Source organism: Pseudorca crassidens, chromosome 14 (assembly GCF_039906515.1).
Source record: "Pseudorca crassidens isolate mPseCra1 chromosome 14, mPseCra1.hap1, whole genome shotgun sequence".
NCBI classification, from domain to species: domain Eukaryota; kingdom Metazoa; phylum Chordata; class Mammalia; order Artiodactyla; family Delphinidae; genus Pseudorca; species Pseudorca crassidens.
In genome coordinates, this window is record NC_090309.1 from 67,431,853 (window position 1) to 67,451,936 (window position 20,084).

At 47.8% G+C, this 20,084-nt stretch overlaps 1 protein-coding gene across 1 annotated transcript in view; it reads left to right on the forward strand.

Moving 5' to 3' along the window:
- The window catches only part of XDH (xanthine dehydrogenase), a 60,606-nt gene extending 43,300 nt beyond the window's left edge, over positions 1 to 17,306 (forward strand). The window contains exons 25-36 of the mRNA XM_067703333.1: positions 2,696 to 2,887; positions 3,066 to 3,211; positions 4,000 to 4,081; positions 4,588 to 4,683; positions 5,320 to 5,448; positions 6,038 to 6,112; positions 8,332 to 8,384; positions 10,181 to 10,295; positions 10,954 to 11,019; positions 12,477 to 12,665; positions 13,953 to 14,129; positions 15,744 to 17,306. Of these exons, the coding sequence (XP_067559434.1) occupies positions 2,696 to 2,887; positions 3,066 to 3,211; positions 4,000 to 4,081; positions 4,588 to 4,683; positions 5,320 to 5,448; positions 6,038 to 6,112; positions 8,332 to 8,384; positions 10,181 to 10,295; positions 10,954 to 11,019; positions 12,477 to 12,665; positions 13,953 to 14,129; positions 15,744 to 15,794 (1,371 nt within the window). The 3' untranslated portion in view covers positions 15,795 to 17,306. The remainder of the gene's footprint in view (positions 1 to 2,695; positions 2,888 to 3,065; positions 3,212 to 3,999; positions 4,082 to 4,587; positions 4,684 to 5,319; positions 5,449 to 6,037; positions 6,113 to 8,331; positions 8,385 to 10,180; positions 10,296 to 10,953; positions 11,020 to 12,476; positions 12,666 to 13,952; positions 14,130 to 15,743) is intronic.
- The last annotated feature ends 2,778 nt before the right edge of the window (positions 17,307 to 20,084 follow it).

Below are 20,084 nucleotides of genomic sequence, written 5' to 3' on the forward strand. Positions count from 1 at the left end.
TCAGGTTGAAAAAGATATAGGACTTATCCCCAAAGATTTTACAAGTGTTAAAATTCAATCCAGCAAATATTTATCAAGCCCCTAGGGTGATGACATATAGAAGAATATGGCATTGTTTCTGCTCTCTAGAAGGTCACAGTATGGTGGGGGAGACAGATAATAAAAGATAAAATGAAGTACAATTGACAAAGTGCTAAGGGAAAGCAAAAATGGAATTGAGACATATAAAAATCATGTAGGATGACTAAGACTGAAAAAAATCAAAGAACCCCAAAAGCAACCTGTGGGAAAGAGGCTATAAATGGGGAAGTAAATTAAAGCCAAAATGAAACGAACAAACAAAAGCTACCATTTAGCTCATCAGAGAGATGAGTTATCACACTTTAAAGAAAGAACAGGATGCTATAAAAATGAAGCAGTCTAAGAATAAAAATGAAGCCTTGTGAATTAAAACTGTGAAAGCAGAAGGGTTGAAAGAAACTTGAGGTGCTCTCTTAAAAAAAGAGAAAACAATGGGGAAAAATAGCAAGAAAATACAAGAAAATCTGAGGACCAGCCCAGGAGATCCAAATAATAGACGTTTCAGAAAGAAAGAATAGAAAAAAGAGAGAGAAGGAAAACTATTAAGAAATAATTCAAGAAATTTCCCAAAACTGTTGGGCATATATTTTGAGATTAAGAGAGCCCATCCAGTAACCAGCACAATGAAGGAAGATAGACTTATGCTAATTTACATTATCGTGAAATTTTAGAAACCTGAGGACAAAGGAGATTTACAATTTTCAGGGAGGAAAAAAAACGGAACTCATTCCAAGAGTTGGAAAGGCCTTGGTTGGATTTCTCAATACTGGGGAGCTAGAATGCACTAGTAAAGTGCCCTCAAAATGCTGAGGGTAAATGGGAAACGTAGTGCCAACCTAGAATTCTGTATACAGCCAAGTCATGAATTAAGGGTGAGAGTAGAATAAAGACATTTCAGACATGCAAGTTCTCAAAAATGTACCTTTAGATATACACTTTTGGGGAAGATGTTGACGGTTGTACTCCAATCATATAAGGGTGTAAAACTAAGAAAAGGGAAGACATGGGATCCAGAAACAGGAGATTCAATGTGGAGAGAGGCAGAGGGAATCCTTGGGATGAAAGTGAGGGGAAAACTCCTGGGCGACAGCTGAACAGAAGCCTAGGGGCTGCCAATTTAGATTGAAGTTGGCCAGAAGGCTCCAGAAACAATTTCTTCAAAAAGATGAGATTAATAGAAAATCAAATGTGTTTGAACATATTGAAAACAAATTTGTAGTAATATGTGCATAGAAAATGAAGCAAATGAAAAAAGTAAAGATACTTGTTAACTCCAAGGGGGGAAATATTATCAAGAAAGAGAAGTAAACCTAGTATAACTACATGGTTCAGCTGTAAGTGATGTTTATAGAATGATTAAATGGACAGTTGATGAGAAGGAAGTATAACTATACAAGGACGAGGCGAGATAGGAAGCTGGTGTATATGTAGAGAAAGGGGGCTGGGCGGGAACTAAATCCTCCTTTTCCATGATGGGAAAACAGTATAAAAAGTCTAAAACTGAACAAGTCAAGAAGTGGCAATATAAGCATTATTTAGAGACGTGGAGGACAATGTAAATAGCTGACAGATATAAACATTATTTAGAGACGTAGAGGACAATGTAAGTAGCTGACAGAGAATAAGTGGTTGCTTCTGGGCAGTGGAGGGAAGAAAACGGAGGCAGCTGCTGGTTTGTATAACGTGGCTTATGGAAGTATTTGATTCTTTAAACTATTTGCAGTACAAGTTTAATGAGAATAAAGTCACCAATTTTTTAAAAGAGGCAAGTGATCAATCAATTCCAACTAGAAGATCTGGGAGGGGCTCCTCCATGTGGGAGCTGAATGGGGATTTTAGCAGGTGGATATGGTGGGGAGGGGCCTTACGGGTGAGAGTAACATGCAGTCAGAAAAGAGGATCAAAAGTATATTGGGGGGACTTCCCTGGTGGCGCAGTGGCTAAGAATCCGCCTGCCAATGCAGGGAATGGGGGTTTGAGCCCTGGTCTGGGAAAATCCCACATGCTGGGGAGCAACTAAACCCGTGCACCACAACTACTGAGCCTGCACTCTAGAGCCCGAGAGCCACAACTACTGAGCCCACGTGCCACAACTACTGAAGCCCACGTGCCTAGAGCCCATGCTCTGCAACAAGAGAAGCCACCGCAATGAGAAGCCCACGCACCGCAATGAAGAGTAGCCCCCACTCGCCGCAATTAGAGGAAGCCCGTGGGCAGCAATGAAGACCCAATGTAGCCAAAATAAATAAATAAATTTATTTATTAAAAAAAAAAGTGTATTGGGGAAAGGTCAGTAAGTGTCTTGAATTCCATGCTTAAAGATATACAGACTTTACTCTGGAGATAGTAAGTGCGACTTTGAAGCAAGTGCTTGACCTGCTATGACCTTATATTTCAGAATGAGACATAAATTAGAAGGAGGAGACACAGAAGGCCAGGAGTGCACTAAGGAGGTTTGCAGTACCCCAGGAAAGAAATAATTTGGGCCTGAGGAAGAACAGTTGACTGTGGGGCTGGCAGAGGTGGGGATGCTCACAGCCCTTGAAATTCCTTTTTGGAGGAGCCAATGAAATCCATGCATCGTTCTCTCCCATTTTGGTTTCTTCTGCTTCAGATAATGGAACGAGCTCTACTCCACATGGACAACAGCTATAAAATCCCCAATGTCCGGGGCACTGGGCGGCTGTGCAAGACCAACCTGCCCTCCAACACGGCCTTCCGGGGCTTTGGGGGGCCCCAGGCATTGTTCATTGCCGAGCACTGGATGAGTGACGTCGCGGTGACCTGTGGGCTGCCTGCAGAGGAAGTAAGCGGGGAATCTGGGGGCACAAGTCAGAGGAGGTTAGCCTGCTTTGTATCTTGGACATCTCCCGTGGGGGTAGAGGATGGGCAGGTGCTGGTGAGGGGCAGAAAGCTCAACTTCCAGTTATGCCCCCCTGGTCTCTTGCCACCGACCTGGCCTCAGTGTCTCTTTCCTTGGGAAGGTACGGAGGAAGAACCTGTACAGAGAAGGGGACCTGACACACTTCAGCCAGAGGCTTGAGGGTTTCAACTTGCCCAGGTGCTGGGATGAATGCCTGAAGAGCTCTCAGTATCACGTCCGGAAGAGTGAGGTTGACAAGTTCAACAAGTAAGCGCCAGGAGGGGAAGAGCCTGACGTTCTGGGGCTTCTCTGGGTTTCAGATTCTATAGCCTTCTTGCTGAACTCAAAATAAGAATAATAACTTAATAGGTAACTTAGGAGGCTGCTGTGTTTGCTAACTCATTCACAGCCATCTCTTTAAGATCCTGAAATGGTCTTCAGCCCTGGGGCTCGGGGCTCACAGCACTCAGCGTCATAGCACATCAGTGTGGTCCATCTTCATACGTTTGTCTGCCTTCTGGGCAGACGATGGTCTAGAGAACACCAGCCTGGGACTAAAAACACCATGTTATGTGCCTACCTCTGACACTAATCTATAAATGTGACCTTGGCAGTCACTCCATCTCCTTGGGTCTCAGTTTCATCATCTGTAGAGTGGGGATAATTGTGCTGGCTCTGTCTTTCTGACAGAGTTACTTGGATAAACAAATATACAGCAAAAGAAAGTATTATCATTATCATCAGCGAGCCACAGTTCCTCCCTGGGGCGAGTAGAGTCCAAGATCACCAGAGCACTCTGACCCAATCCGAATCCCACTCAAGACTTTCAAGGGTGGGCCCTGTTTCAGTTCCACTGGAAGATCTAGAACCCAAATTTCCGCTGTTCTCATTTTGTCTACACAATTGAAGCACAACTCAGTTATGACAGAGACTAACTGGGCAATTCCAAGGATGCTTTGTTCCAATTTTACAAAGATATTGACATAAAATATGTTCGATCTGACATGAATATAGTGGAGAAGTTGCTATGAGAATTTTTTTTTTCTTCCCTCCAGGGAGAATTGTTGGAAAAAGAGAGGATTGTGCATAATTCCTACCAAATTTGGAATAAGCTTCACAGTTCCTTTTCTGAATCAGGTAATTGCTTTATATAATTTTGTCCATCTCCACTGCACTGGGGCCCCATTTCCCCCTCTGCTTGCAGTGTTGCAAGGGAAAGCCCATTGTCACGGGAACAGAGCTGAACAGAGGAACTCTGCTGTGTAAATGAAAGTTGAACTTGCACATACCTACTCGATCTGGGGTCAATGTCTAGTTCTTATCTTCCTGCCTATAGGACTATGGACATCTGTTCTGCCTTTCTGATCCCATTTCTTCGTCAGGAGAATCAGGACAAAGACCTACCTCCCTCTTAGGATAGGTGACAGAGAGATATGAAAAAAATTAAGTAGTTTTGCAAACTACTGGAAGACTATATAATTAGATCATGAGATTTATACTGCTTTGATTTTTCTGTCTGAGGTTTCTATCCAAATTTCTACTGCTGGTTTTCTTTTTCCTGGGCTCCAGTACTTTTGGTCCCAGGCCTTAAACTGAGTTAGGATTTGCTGGATTTTCTGTTTGGTATCGTTCTCTTCCCTTAGGCAGGAGCCCTGATCCATGTGTACACAGATGGCTCTGTGCTGGTGAGCCACGGGGGCACAGAGATGGGCCAAGGCCTTCACACCAAGATGGTCCAGGTGAGCAGTCTGGAGACCATGGGCATCCGCCCCAGCACTGTGGTGTCTGCGTGAGGGAAGATGCTGTGAAAAAGAGAGCAGTGCCACATACCAGAAGCAGAGGCAGGCCTAGGCTCTGGCCCTAGCCCTGCTGCTCATTTACGTGTGACCCTGGGCAAGTCTGCTCCTCCTCTTGGCCTCAGTTTCCCCATCTGTGCAAAGGGGTTGGCCAGGTGATGATTCGGGCCACTTCCATCACCAGCACTCTAGGGCTCTGTGACTGTGTGTAAGGTGTGTGTTATGTGTATGAAGGTAGCTGGCTGCCCTCGCGCACACGGGGCTCCTCCCAGGGGCGCTGAATTAGAGTTGGCATGCCTGCCTGGCTTGTGGGTACTGGCCAAACTGGATTGTTTTAAAAGCCAGGGTTAGTTTAAAAAGGCATTGTTCATCACCATTACATTTATGACTTTTTTTAATCCAACCAAACCACTCCATAAAGTGCTGCTTCAGATTCAGACAGATGTGAGAACATCCGAGTCTCAGTAGAATTATGGTTTACGAAATGATTTTCTTTTCTGTAACAGTGAATCTGAATCCCATCTTGGGGAGAAGGTAGACAAGCCCTTCCCTAGGGGGTGACGTCCTCTCTGTTCGCAGGTGGCCAGCAGAGCTCTGAAGATCCCCACCTCTAAGATCTATATCAGCGAAACAAGTACTAACACTGTGCCTAACACCTCTCCCACGGCTGCCTCTGTCAGCACCGACATCTACGGACAGGCCGTCTACGTAAGGAGCCTCAGGGGCCACCGTGCTGAGGGCCAGCCCAAGGCGGGAGGCGTGGAGAGTCCCCGGGCCGGGGGCTGGAATGGCTCCTTGCAGGCTCGTGGCTGTGGCCATGCCTCTGGCTCTCTTCTCCAGGGGACACCAAGCTAAAAGAGGGGCTCAAGAACCACAACCACTTCCATCAAGGCCAGGAAGGATGAACGTGGGAGGGCAAGGGCAGCTGGAGGGAAAGCAGGGGATTCTGGGAGGACACAAGACAATGGAGCGAAATGGAAATTCGATTGTGGGGTCAGCCAGGTCAGACCACGTGCTTTGTCTGATGTCATCAAACAAAGGCGTTTGACGGGAGAAGGCACCTCCTTAGGGATCCCTCAACATCTCCCCCTCTGTCAGCCTCAGGACTGGGTCAGGAAGTGCTCTCCAAGCAAGAGCCCACGGCTTCTACCCTGGGACTCAGACATTCCCAAGAGGGTGGCAAGGCTGTCTGAGAGGCACTCTGGGCACAGCGTCGCTTGCAGGTCCTCGGGGTTTTGTTTGGGTCTGGGAATGCAGAGGACTGATGTGTCTGCCATGTGGGGCATGTGTTCTTCAGGAAGCCTGCCAGACCATCCTGCAAAGGCTGGAACCCTTCAAGAGAAAGAATCCCAGTGGCTCCTGGGAAGACTGGGTAAGTCTGAGCTGATTCAAGTCGCTTTTGCAAATGAAAGCGAAGTTAAGAGCAGGGCTTTGTCCCCGACCCTGGGCAGGAATAGGAGGTCGGGATCTAGTCGCACAGGCAAAGAGAAGTTGAGGAGCTCTGTGTACTTTCACAGGACAAGTAAATGCCCAGCCATACTGGGCCCCTCTCTACAATGTTCACAGTTGAGGGAAGTCACTTGAGGAGAATTTTTGATCCAGAATCTTGACAGCCCCGTGGGAACTAGGGGTTCGGCTACCCTGAGCCTCAGAAGACGGGGTGAGTGCTACCTCCGCCTCACTGAGAAGCCTTGGTCCCTTGGGGCTGGTCCCCTGCCGCACTTGTCTGCAGTCTTGGTGAGCCTCGTTTTCTCCAAACCTCCATCTCTTGGAGGGCTGCCCCAGGATCCTCTCCCCTTGCCCAGCTCTGGGGTCCGGAGACGCTATCTGTGAGGGGGCAGGGAAAAGATACTGCCCGCGAGTTTATATCGTCTCTGTGATTTTAAGAGTGACACAACAAGCACTCATGATAAGAATGAGCCCAGTTCTCTGATTTCTGGTTCAGAAGCCTGCATGTCAGAAACCCTCAGAGGGAGGCTGCAAGGAAGTGTCTCTCAGGTGAGAGACCTCAGCTCCTCCCATGAGCAGAAATAGCCATGGTGGCCCTGCCTCACCTTCCCCTAATGTTGGAATGAAAGGACTGGATATAACAGTAACACATAAAATGTGACCACACGTGAACCAGCGCAGATAGTACAGATCTCCCTCAACAGAGTCAAAGAAAATAAGCTATTTCTCTCTGACTCACTCACCTTACTATGCCTCACACAACCTGCACTCCCCTGCTCACATTCATAGATACCACATGCATGTGGGTTGATTCTGGTAGTTTGAATTTTAGTATGGATTTGTAAGGCACCGTAATTGTTTTTAATAATGCCTTTCCAATCCGTTGACCTGGGCTTTGTCCTCAGCTATCGGCCATGTAGTCCAGTGTTCCTTATAAGCAGATAACCCCCAAAAGGCCATTATCAGAAGGGTGTGATCAGGAGACGACAGGCATCAAAGCTCTTTAGTGTTTGTACCGTACTGAAAAATAAGCCATCACTGCCACCCCTATGATCTATGTATATATTTGATATCATGCACATATAGTAAGGATCCTAGAGAAATTTTTTCTCTAAACCTTAGTTTTCTCATCGGAAAATGAAGATAATAATCTTCATAAGTGCTGACCTTATAGGATTGCACTGAATATTAAGTAAGACAGTATCTGTAAAGGACTCAATAGCATTTGATATATAGTAAAGTGCTTGGTAATTGACAATGATCATGATGCAAACTATATCAGTAACAAGTTAAATCTTAGAGCTGTGGATATTGAAAGAAAGAGAGAGAGAGAGAGAGGAAGGAACGAAGGAAGGAGGGAAGGAAGGAAGGAAAGGAAGGAGGGAAGGAAGGAAGGAAGGAAGGAAAGGAAAATTTATTATGTAGTTAAAGAGATAGAATGGATGGAGAGATGAGTAGCTTTATTAACAGGAAAGTATAAGTAGGAACACAAGGCTAACATGTTAAGTATCAAATGAGCCGTGTACAGAGCTGCTGTTGTACTGCCCAGATTAGGGAGTAATGACAGGAGAAGTGGATGAAGAGGCAAGCTTGCGCTGGTTGCTGAGGGAAGAAAAGGATTGGGACAGATATAGCAGAGGACCCACGTAAACAAAGGTGCAGACGTGTGGGGACATGAAGGATTGGGAGAGACTGGACACTTGATTTTGGCTGGAGTAGCAATGATGTGCGTGTTACATAAAGCCAGAGAGAAGACTGGGGTCCTGAATGTCAGGCATTTGGTCTATTGCCCTGTAGGCAATGGGGAGACGTGGAAAGCTCTAGAGGAGGGTAGTAACATGGCTAGTGTGGTGTGTTAAGATGACCCCTCTGACTTGGCTGGGCTACACGGCAGGGCGAGGAGGCGACTTGAGGCAGGAAGACCAGTTAAGAGGCTGCTGCAGCGCTCCAGGCTTCAGATGACGAGGACCTGGTGCAGGGGGTACGGTGAGAAGGGGAGGTAAGGTATGGAAGTGAGAATCACTAGGAAAAAGAGTTGATCAGCTTCCAGATGAGGAAGACGAGCTTCTGAAAGCTTAGTGCTGGGCCAGCGTTTCTGGAAACCATGGTTCCCCCTTCCTGACGGCCATTTCCTCTGCTCAGGTCATGGCTGCCTACCGGGGTACAGTGAGCTTGTCTGCTACCGGGTTTTACAGGTAAGTAAGGCGCTGATCTCGCCCGTCTTACAGTGTGTCGTCATCTTAACCTCTGCAGGGCCCTCCAGCCCTGAACTCTGTCAGCCTGTGGTCAGGAGAGAGCAGTTGCACCAAAATGTTTGTCTCTCCAATGGACCCCCACCAGCTTCAATTCAAAGATGCTCTAAACTGCGTGGGCTCACCCAGCTATGCGCCGGAAGCACGAGCTGTTATATCGGAAGACCTCTGTTCTAGTTCTGGTCTTAGAGTATACTATTCCACCTGGGGGAATCACTGGTTCTCTCTGAACCTGTCTCCTCATTTATTGACATAGCGGGTCAATTACCAGCCATTCGCCCGTCAGCGTTCTCCTGCAAGAACCAGAGGCGTCTGGTGTTCCGAGTTACCCGTGTATGTTACTTTGTGCTACGCGTCACATTTCTTTAAGGAGGCTTTCCTTCGAAAGAATGAGAGGAGGATTTAGAGCACATAGTCCTGTTACAAAATGCAGAATTCAGTGGACCTAAAGTGAGTTTTAGAAAAGAGCACATATCTTCTGCAACTTTAAAATTCAGTAGCAGAGACCCTGTCCATCTGATTTAGAAGCTGTAAAAAGATATGATCGTATCTACTGTCAGCCATAATGTTCTAGCTTTCTCTGGGAAATTTAACTAGTGCCTTTTCTTTCACAGATCAGTGGATTTGGAAAATAGTTCAATGTTTGCTTTAAAAGGTCTTGTGTGAATTTATGAATATATATAATATATATGTAACATAAATGTATATATATATACTTTTAGGGCAAAGCAATGTTTTGCCAGTGTTCCTTGGGTTATGTAATATTTGACCTACACAAACACAAACTAATGCAAATTTTCTCATAAGTTCCCATTTCATTTTTAGAGTTGATAAAACTGGGGTTATATCAGGGAACACCCAGATGAAGATGGTGAGTTCAGAGGTCAAAGAAGGTGATAATCTCCTGGGAGAAGCCTTTTCCCTCAGCCCTGTATCGGTTTTGTTTTCATGCAGATTCTGATCACATCAGCTCACATCATTATTTCTGTGGAGTGAATACAATAGCACAGATACAGAGTGTTATAAGCAGAGAACACACACACACACACACACACTCGTATATGTTGACTCATGCAAAATTGGAATCTTATAAGATAGTCAGGATTGAAAAAGAAAAAAATTTATAAAAGAGCATCTGCTTTTATTAGCAACCCTTTGCTCAAATCATTTGTTGAAACTTAGAAGGGATCAGTAGATGAGGAGTAATACCAGGCAAGGTGGCTGCGTTAAGAGGCACCCAAGTTGGCACGAGGTACTGATCTTATTACCTTTCACCTCGAGAAAGGTGAGCAGCCCTGTGAGCAGGTGAACTTGTATGAAAAGCTCACAAGCCGGCCCAGAAAGAACCTTTGGTTCTGAGATCTTGAATCCCTATTCAGTAGATCATTTGGAGTGTAGCTTATGTGTCCTTCATGAGCTCAGGCAGATCTGTCACCTCCATTTCTACCATGTAGAGGCCAGCATGCTGGGAGCCTCCACTGCTCAGCTCTACAGAATGATTCATATAAAGGCCATTGGCAAAGTAGAGCCAGAGACAAGGGACAAAATGCTCCGGAGTGCCTGGGTTTCATGAACAGGTTCAAAATGTTCAAAACTCATGGACTTTTTTGAAGAACAGCTGAATAAAAAATAAAACCTTTAGCGTCTCAAGATTTTAGGGGACAAGCTGTCTGTGTGTGTTTGAGTGGGGGGCATGTTCCTCTTAATACATGTGCAGTATTTTCTCTTTTCTCCCCCAGGACACCCAACCTTGGCTACAGCTTTGAGACAAACTCAGGGAATGCTTTCCACTACTTCACCTATGGGGTGGCTTGCTCTGAAGTGGAAATTGACTGCTTAACAGGGGATCATAAGGTAAGAAGTTTGCAGAACTTTAGTACTAAAGGGAAAAAGAGAAACGTCTGAAATTGCAATACAAAGAGCCGATAGGAATGAACTTTCTGGTTGGGAAAATAATGTGTTAAATCATGCCTTGGCAAACTTCCTATAAAGGACCAGAGAGTAAATATTTTACGTTTTCTGGGCCACAGAGACTCTGCCTCAATTATTTCACTCTGTCTTGTAGAGTGGAAACAGACATGAACGTGTGTAAACAGGTGCTCATGGATGTGTTCCCATAAAATGTAATTTATGCACACCGAATGTGAATTTCGTATAGTTTTCATGTGTCACAACATATTCTTTTTATTTTTGTCACTCATTTAAAAATGTGAAAACCATTTTTAGCTCACAGGCCGTAGAAAAACAGGGGACAGGCTGGGTTCAGCCTGTGGAATGTAATTTGTGAACCCCTTCCTTACGTGATCGACCCAGACACAGACAGGTTCAAAGCCTCAGGAACCTGGGGACCTGCCCTTCCTACTCAAACTCCTGCCTGAGTGTGCCCGGAGTGCTCTGCTTGTGAAAGTACTACTCAGGTTGGCACTTAATAACCTAAGGGTCACCAAGACCCCTCTATCATTCCACACATCCCTTTCTTTTCAAACTGCTTTTATTTTGCTCTCTGCACTAGAACCTCCGCACAGACATCGTCATGGATGTTGGCTCCAGTCTGAACCCTGCCATCGACATTGGACAGGTAAGACTCCTGGGGCGTCAGAGTGGTGACAGACTTGGCCACTGATGTGCCCCACCACCTCCTAGGGTCCCCAGCCACGGCATCTTGTCCACTGTCATTTTTAAGCAGGTCTGAGCACGGTACCAAGTGAGTCTCCCTGAGTGGGATTTAGGTAGATGAGAGCCCACCCAACTCTCGGGGCGGAAGACAAATCCACGTGGTTAAACTTGGAAAGGGAACTCATACGTCAGAAAACAAGATGATGGGTGGTGGGAACACTGGGTGAGCACACACTCAAGCGCATGCATGCGTGCACACACACGCACACACATGCATAGTCTGAGCGGGAGCATGGGGGAGTGGAGATTGAGTCTGGGATCAATGTGCAGGTCGTGGGGTCTCAGGTCAGAGGCATCTTCTCCCTCCTCATTCCTCTTCCATCGAGGTCAGCTCTTGTACCCTAGGAAGTAAATGCTACCAAGCGCGGGGTGGTGGAGGGTCCTGGGAGCAAAAGACATGGGTTCCAGCAAGAGGAATAAAGGGGTGACTGGAAGAAAACCACTTTTGGAAAACATGAGGGTATTAAGCAGAGCAGCAGAACAGAAAAAGACAGAGGGAGGAATCGAGAACTGAGGTATTGAACATCCGGCAGAAAATGTGCATTGTTTCTCAAAACTGGACAGTTACTGAGTATAGAGAAACTTAGTCATAAATCTGTTTATTAACTCCCTGAACAATTGTGGTGAGGAACCCCTGCTACAGGCAGGCACAGGGCTCAGCACGGCAGACACAGATGCTCAGCACCTGGTCTCCCCCAAACACACTTGTTTAGCTACGATGGTGCCACATATCACGATTCTGAGCAGTGAGGCTGGGAGAGCAGACGTGTGGGCCAGCAGAGCATGGCAGTGCCCTTTAAGAGATCTGTAAGCTACAGCAGAGGCGCTCTTCTCCCAGAGGGCAGGCAGGGCTGGGAGTTCAGAAAGCCTCAATCCTACTGTCCAGGAAAGTCTTCCTCTCTTGTGGGGCTGCCCCAAAGCGCATGGTCCCACTCAGCACAGAGGAGGGGCGTGGGCCCCTGCGGCACACTCAGCCACCATCAGCCCACGAGCTTGCTTCTCAGCTCGGGGTCGCCATTTCTCCCCTGGCAACATGGAAGGAACATCTCCATCTGCCCTGCGGCAGGTTCTAATGGGAAATTACGCCTACAGCTGCGTGTCCCTCCTGGAATGGCCGACAAGTTCTGAAACTGATTTCAACGTCAGTGCCTTTGCTCTGCCTACACAGATGCCTGGCAAAGGCCCAGATCAGTTATCCTGGGCTGGGGCGGGAGCCAGGGAAGCAGTGGGGGGCTCTTTTCAGCTTCTTTCCAGGCTCCACTGCAGGTGGGGCTTGGTGCCCGCCGTGGGAAGCAACACCTGTCTTTGGGTGAGGGGGGCGGGAAGGCAGGGTAGCCACGGTCTCTGTCTGCCCTGCAGGTGGAAGGGGCATTTGTCCAGGGCCTGGGCCTCTTCACCCTGGAGGAGCTACACTACTCCCCTGAGGGGAGCCTGCACACCCGTGGCCCCAGCACCTACAAGATCCCTGCATTCGGCAGTATCCCCACTGAGTTCAGAGTGTCCCTGCTCCGTGACTGTCCCAACAAGAAGGCCATCTATGCATCCAAGGTACTGTTGCCCTGGGTCTGTGCTACCTTCCAGTCTACACTGCGGGAAACCACGGGTGGTGATGAGGGGCTCCAGCCACCCGCCATGTGGGGGGGCTCGTGTGGAAGAGAGAGGAGAACCTGACACGAGCCTTGGTGAGGGCGATGGAGGGGTGGGCAATCCTGCCTGGGAACACAGGGAACTGGGTCAAGGATGACACCACCTCTGTGTGGTCCAAGCCAGCTCTTGTGGGTACGCACAGAGGGATTCCTTAGTTCAGTCCTGTAGGTGGAATCCTGACCTACACCCCCGTCTCAGGGCATCCCCAATGCTTGATCTTAGAGATGATCTCACAGGTCCAGCACCCATGTTGTCTCATGAGAATCAGCCTGTTCACTGCACACGGGGCAGCGCCTCTGTGCACACACTTTCACCTCCTTCAGTGTCCACCACTAGACCTTAAGTCTTGATCAGCACGCCTGGATGGTTATAACCATCCTTTATTTCCTCCATGCTCTGAATAAGTATGAAAAAATGGTTGAAAATCAATCAAGCTGATTGATACAGTTGTTGGTCTAGGAAGGAAGATAGATAACTACTTGTAACCAATGAGACACAGCCCTTTGCTCATCTCACGGTTTACTTTACTGTGGGAGGGCCTGGGATACTTTGTGATCTTGCCATTGGCTCTTACACTTCACTGCACATCAGATCACCGGGCGTTGGAGCTCATGATAAAAATGCAGCTCCACTGGGCTCACCCTTAGAAATTTTGATTTGAAACAGCCCTGGAACCTGCGTTTTTAGCAAGTGTCCCTAGTGATTCTGATACAGGTAGTCTGTGACCTATGCTTTGGGGGATAAAACAACCTCTGCTAGAAAATAGTTTCATTCCTATTTGTCACAATGCCTCTATTTCAGCAAATTGTGAGAATAATTTGATGCCTGTGAGAGCTGGTGACAGAGCTGCAGGTGGACCATTCCCCTAGGCTTATTACTGTGAGGAAAGGGTCAGATTTCTTTTTGTCTGTAAAATATAGTTACTTAATATAACTTTCAACGGTCCATCGTATTTGCACGGTGTCACCAGAGAAAATCACATAGTAAGAGTTAAAAGAAATATGCCCACAAGGTTGAGTCATATACTGCACTGATTGTTCTCAGCCTCTGATTAATTTTGACCGTTCCTCCTGTCTTGCTCAATGTAGCCACTAGTGCTGGCTGGGCTCCCCGACATCCCCAGCCCTGCAGATGTGGAAGCTGGGCCCTCCCCTGACTCCCCGCCTACACTCTGCTCTGTCCACTCAGGCTGTTGGGGAGCCGCCCCTCTTTCTGGGCGCCTCCATCTTCTTCGCCATCAAGGATGCCGTCCGCGCAGCTCGGGCTCAGCACACAGATAATAATACGAAGGAGCTTTTCCGGCTAGACAGCCCCGCCACCGCGGAGAAGATCCGTAATGCCTGCGTGGACAAGTTCACCACCCTGGTATGATGCCCCCTCCATCTGGGGAGGCGGGGCATAGGCTGGGGAAGGTTCTGTTGCAGAGAGTGGGGTGAGACAGTAGGCTCTCTCTCAACTGGGAAGCCTTGGGTCCACGCCCGCCCTCTGCTATGCAGTTGAGGTACCTTCTCCAACCTGCAGGAAAATAACAAGAAACCCCTTAAAGCTGCAGCTTGCAGCTAGGCCTCCTGAGAGGAAGGAGGGCTGTTTGATGCACACTTATCACCCACAGATTTCATTATTTTCCATAACGATGAGGGTGATGGATAAAACTCCAGAAGAGCCTAATCTTTTGTGTCCGTCACTGGCATTTTTGAGACCCTTCTTTGTTAAACACACTGTGTGAGGTACTAAGGAAATGGAGAGAAAAAGAAGAATTAATGAATGAATAAGATGGACCACATATGTTCTGTGATTACCCTGTGCCATGCTGATACTGGGGACACATAAGTGCCCTTGAAGAATTTGCAGCCTTTTAGGAAACCAGATGATTGCACTACGTGGTGATCGGTCACTACCTTGGAGGCGTGTGTAGCAGTGAACTCCACGGTCGCTGGAATCATTTTGGGGAAGCCCCTGTGTGATACTTGTGGAGACAATGCCTGGCAAAAGCAGACTGTGCCAGGACAGTTTCATCCACTGGTGGAGCCTCAGAAGCAGCCCAGTCTCTGAGTTGGGCTGAAGTGGGCCCTGCATACACAGGACTCTTCAATTGCCTTTGCAGCCTCTATTGAGTTAGCAGAACTGGATTCTTCCTGATACCCAAGTTGGATTTCCTCTTGGATATTTGATAGGAAATTGGACAGGCCTTTTGGGTTTCAAGATGAAGTGGGTACTCATGAACCCAGAGTTCCTGGGATGGGAAGGGTACAGGAGAAGCCCTGGGGGCAGGCAAATCCGCCATCAGTACTGAGGGTGAGGAAGGAAGATGGGTCCCCAGTCAGGCTGCCCTTTAGGTTTTCCAGTAGATTTAGCTTCAGGGTGAGGACCACACAGCCCACGCGCAGGGCTCCCAGGCAGTGAGATGCCCACAGCTGTGCAGCAACCTTCCCATAGCCCAGAACCTCCCCACCGTGGCCCCAGTGCGACAGTTACCCAAACCCCATTCTCAGAGGGCAGAGGTGCTGCATGGCTCCCAGGAAGCGCACACAGATTGCAAAGTTAGCTCCTTGTATATAATCTGATGCAGAACTCAGTGATTTGATGAGCCCCTCCTCTGAGGCCCTAGACCTAAAGCAGAGTTTCAAACCTAAGCCCCTTTGTGATGCCACAACACCCAGGTGATTTTAAATCCCTGCAGTGGATTTGCATGAGCAGCTGATCCAGGAGCAAGTGTGCTTGTGAAGGACTGTGTCACATGACAAAGGGCCCCTTCTCTAGTTGGTCATCCCTGGGTCTCCAGAGCCTGCCACAGTGCTTACCACATGGAACGCGCTTAATAAAAATAAACGAATGACTAGGAAATGAAGGGGTCCTGCCCTGGGGGCACTCCCAACATCTGGGACTGCAGAGTGGTGTCTGGTCTTGGAATGGTGGTTGGCACTGGTGTCCTGAGCTATGTGCAGACCCTGCAGTAAGTTCTCTGTTGTTCCTTCCTAGTGTGTCACTGATGTACCAGAAAATTGTAAACCCTGGTCTGTGAAGGTCTGAAGAAAAGCCCCATTGGAGTCTTCTTATCCTACACTGGGGATTCCACGGAAGATGACACTTGCTCTGCAGAACATGAATTTATAAAACTTGCAGGATGACAACAGTGTGATTCATCAGGACGGTGTTTGGAAGAACATTGAATGCATTGGACGATTTTGATCAAAAATATGATTTATAAACACAATGATAAGCAAATTCAGAAATGTTAGGCCCAAGTGGCTAATAGGCAATTAGCATCATTTCATGTCTGTTGTAATCACGTATTTGAAATAGATTTAGGAAGTGTTTGTGCTATGTCCCAACTCACTGGACAGCCTGTATAACCTCAAGTGTTGACAGCATCTGTTCTTCAAAGAGGATTTCCACAAACCTCCAGAAGCGTAAACCAAAGTAACTCTAAATCTGTGAGCCTTCCTCAGAAAGCTTTTCCTTCAAACCAGTGAGCGTCATATTATAACCTCATATCCACACTCAGATTTGCAATGGGACAGTGGGGTGAGATTCAAACCTCTAAGCACTTCATGGGAGAGAATAAAGAATGAAACAAATTCAAGGTTAATTGGATTTAATCTTCTTAAGCTGCATAAAGTAAGATTATTCTATAACACCAAAAGCCAACAAACCCGGTTATTGAGTACCTACAATGCATTAGCTTCTTCCTCTTTGTGCATTAAAAAAAGATCAGGTTTAAAAATCTTCAACTGAAGCCAGTAGTTCCCATCTACAAATGAGGCTACTCAAATCAAGATAGGCCAGAGAAAAAACAGTCAAGGAGCCTGGGTTCTCATCCCAGCCATGTCTCTAATTATCTTTGTGACCTTAGGCTGTCACTTCCCTTTTCTGTGCTTCATTTTACTGCAGAATGAAAGGATTGGACTGGAATAATCTCTTAAGGTCTTCTCTGGATCTAAACGTCTATAAATATATGACCTAAAAACTCCAGTTACATAAGGGAACTGCAGCGCTCAGAGACTTGGTTCCCTTACTGTGATGTGCTATCTGGGCTTCATGAACTTGACTTAAATCCCCCCAAGTGTCTGAGGTTGGAAAAGAGAATAGGAGAAAGGCAAGCATCCCCTCTGCTTGTTCTGACGGGTGATTTCATCACCACCTGGTGCTAGGTGGACAGTGTGACCTTGTCATGTGCCTTCACTGTATAAAATATCCAACATTCTGCGGGATGGGATCCACGGTTCTGGCCACAGAAGAAGGATGGTGTAAACCACGCAGCTGAGCCCGGCGCTTGATGTCACCAATAAATGAAACCGTCAGCTGGTTGGCATGTGAGAAATGCTTCTTCATCATCATAATCACACCAGATGCTGACATCTGCCATATATTAGCCAACCTTCATTGCTAGAGAATGCACACACCAAACACTCACATGTATACACACACACACACACACACACACACACACACTTGCTTACAAAATTCCTTTCTTCAGAACATTCTAGACTTTTACAGCATGATTAAAACTGAAGAGCTTTAGAAATAAAACCGGTATTTGCACTGAGATCCACACAGGTCCGTTTCATTGATTTTCTGGAATGTTCTAGGACATGGCCTGAAACAGATGTGTCTGTCAGCTGTTAGTAGTCTATCAGGGCTGAACAATGACTGAATTCCCTCTGAGCTTAGGAACAGAGGCAAGGCAGGGTGGTCGTGAAAATCAAACAGGCAAGTGCTTTGTGAGCTGTAAGTCACCGTGCTATTCCGAGGTGTTGCCTTCCTCAGACACCTGGCCTTGCCTTGTTGTCTTATCTGTAAACTGCTTCAACTCTGTAAAGTGAGGGTCCTTGGGCTTGGTGTTGCACAGGGGATGCCAGCACTGACTGCAGTATCTCACTGCAACCTGCAGAGGGCAGTGGAAGACTGGACATGAGACCATAGTCTCCAGCTGGCCCAGCAGCATTGCGTCTGCTGCAGGTTAGTTACCGGGGAGCTGATTTTACTGCCTCAGGATAGACCAGGTGTCTTCAAAGGTCTCTTCAAGAGCCGGATTTGAAGCTGATTTAGCGTTTCAGACTGAAGAAATCTCCTCAAAGGAGCTCTCAGAAGACGTGGGTCAGCTGTGGGAGTCTGAACTCCCGGTGAATGGCTGGCAGGGGGAGGCAGGTCTTACTTTCTCAGCATCTACAACTTGCCAGGTGCCAATTTTCATGTTTTACATACGGGGTCTCATTTAATCATCCCAGTGGCCTTAAGAGGTAGTACTTTAATGTCTGTAATGACATGAAGAAGAAACCCTACCCACAGCCGTGCAGTAAACGGGCGTTTACTCCTGGAAAACAAGCTGCGACTGAGCCATGGAGGCAGGGAAACCTGGCATATACCGGGAGTCCATCTGCCTGTCAGAGTGGACCCGTGCTACTCAGGCTCCCAGAGGTTGGACGAGGCCCCTGATGGCCTATCTGTTCGCCTGTGTGCAGGTTAGGACTCTCACAGGGGCACGGCCAAGCCGTGGACTGTGGTCAGAAGGCAGTGATGAGCTTCAACCTGCTGCAACTAAAAGGTGGCTGGGGAGCCAGGACGGGGAGGACAGGATGGATGGAGGTCGTAGGAGGAACCGTGGGCAAGGGATAAGGACAGAAATAGTCCTAGCTGATGGATTTACGACTGGGAACATCCCCGGGCCCATGGTATTTTTATCTTTAGCGGAGGGGGAGCCTGGAAACCATTCCCTTTGCTGCCTATTTTAGATCCTGGGACAAGGCTGTTTGGAACATGCAGCTTCTTTGACCTGCTGAGGCTTGATGTCGCCCTGGGGCCCCCCAGGCCCAGGGACCTGTCCTTTTGTTTTGTCTCTATCCTGGACTGGGGGAGTACATGCCCCCAAGGCAGGAGACAGATCCTGTGACAATCTCATCACCTGAAACAAAGCAACCCACCGATGGGAATGGAAATGTCAGGAACCGCCCAAAGGGTTTTTGGCATCACCTCTGTCCTTGAACTGGCCTGGCCCTGACCTTGTCCAATCTTCTAGACGGACTCAGCATCCTAGAACTGGAAAGAACTTGGGAACCATCAAACTCAAGCTTTTTGTTTAACAGCCAAGAATCGTAAGCCCAGAGAGAGTAACTAACTTGTCTACTGTCCCACAGCACTTTAGTGGGAGAGACAGGCTTATGACAAGGCTGCCTGACTCCTGGTCCAGATGCTTTAAACTAAATCATACATCCACTAGTCAAGCGAGCCTTCTCTTAGGCAACCTTTGGGTCAAATTGTGGGGAAAATGATAGAATTCTAGTCACGTGGGGTGGGAAGACGATATGGACAGCTTGGAGCCCAAGACAAACACTGTGCCCTACTGTCGCCTGTGCTCTAGGACAGGGTGCTGCAATTGGAATCCTTCTGAAGCTCCACAGGTGGGAACAAAACAGTAAGTGCAAAACATCCCCTTGTTCCAAAGTGATGGGCTAAGTCATCTATGCGAGACTTGCAGAGGGGCTTGGCTGGAAACGTACTTTGCTGCCTTTAGCTCATCACCTACCTCAGGGAACAAAGAAATGAAATACAGAGTTTGAGATATTGGAGAGAGAGTATGTCTTTGAAGACAGCAAGATGTATATCCTCCTTGTTACAGAGAAAAGAGGGAGGGAGGAAGGGATGGAGAGAGAGAAAGAGAGAGAGAGAGAGAGAGAGACTGTGTATGGGGCAGCGTTTTCCCCCACCAGGTCAGGGGAAGGGGAGCTTCAAGGGTCCACTCAGAGACCCACATCCTGAGAGCTTCTTGAGCGGCTGTGGTTGGATCAGCCTGAGGCAGCAGAGCAGCAAGAGGAAGTGGGTGAGAGCGAGTTACCCATCCTCCAGTGTCAGGGCAAGGATACCAGTGTGGCCACACTGGAGGAAGCCACCCAGGAGGACTGCCTGGAGGGGGTGATGTAATCCCAACAGAGGGAGAGACCATTTTGTGCCTAGGGATCAAACTAGCCTCCGGTTAGCTTGCTCCAGGGTGGCCCACTGGAGCACCCTTCCGAGTGCTCTACTGTGCCTTTGTGATGGCCCGAGCCTGAGACCTGAGATTTCTCACTCAGAAGTCTTTCCCGAGAATGAGCCCTGAATGTTGGGGGAGGGGGCTTAAGCAGCCCAGGCTGCTCCCACTGTTCTGATGCACTCAGAACACCAGCCCTAGAAGCACAGAGCGCGTTTCTGAGAGTCTGGGCAGCGTGTGGCTTGCCGCTTTTTCCTCCTGCCTGCCCATCTCTGTCACATCCTAGCGGGGCTGGAGACCAGGGCCCTTCCTCCGTGCAGCCAATTGTCCTCACCCATCAACAGCGTTGAACTGAC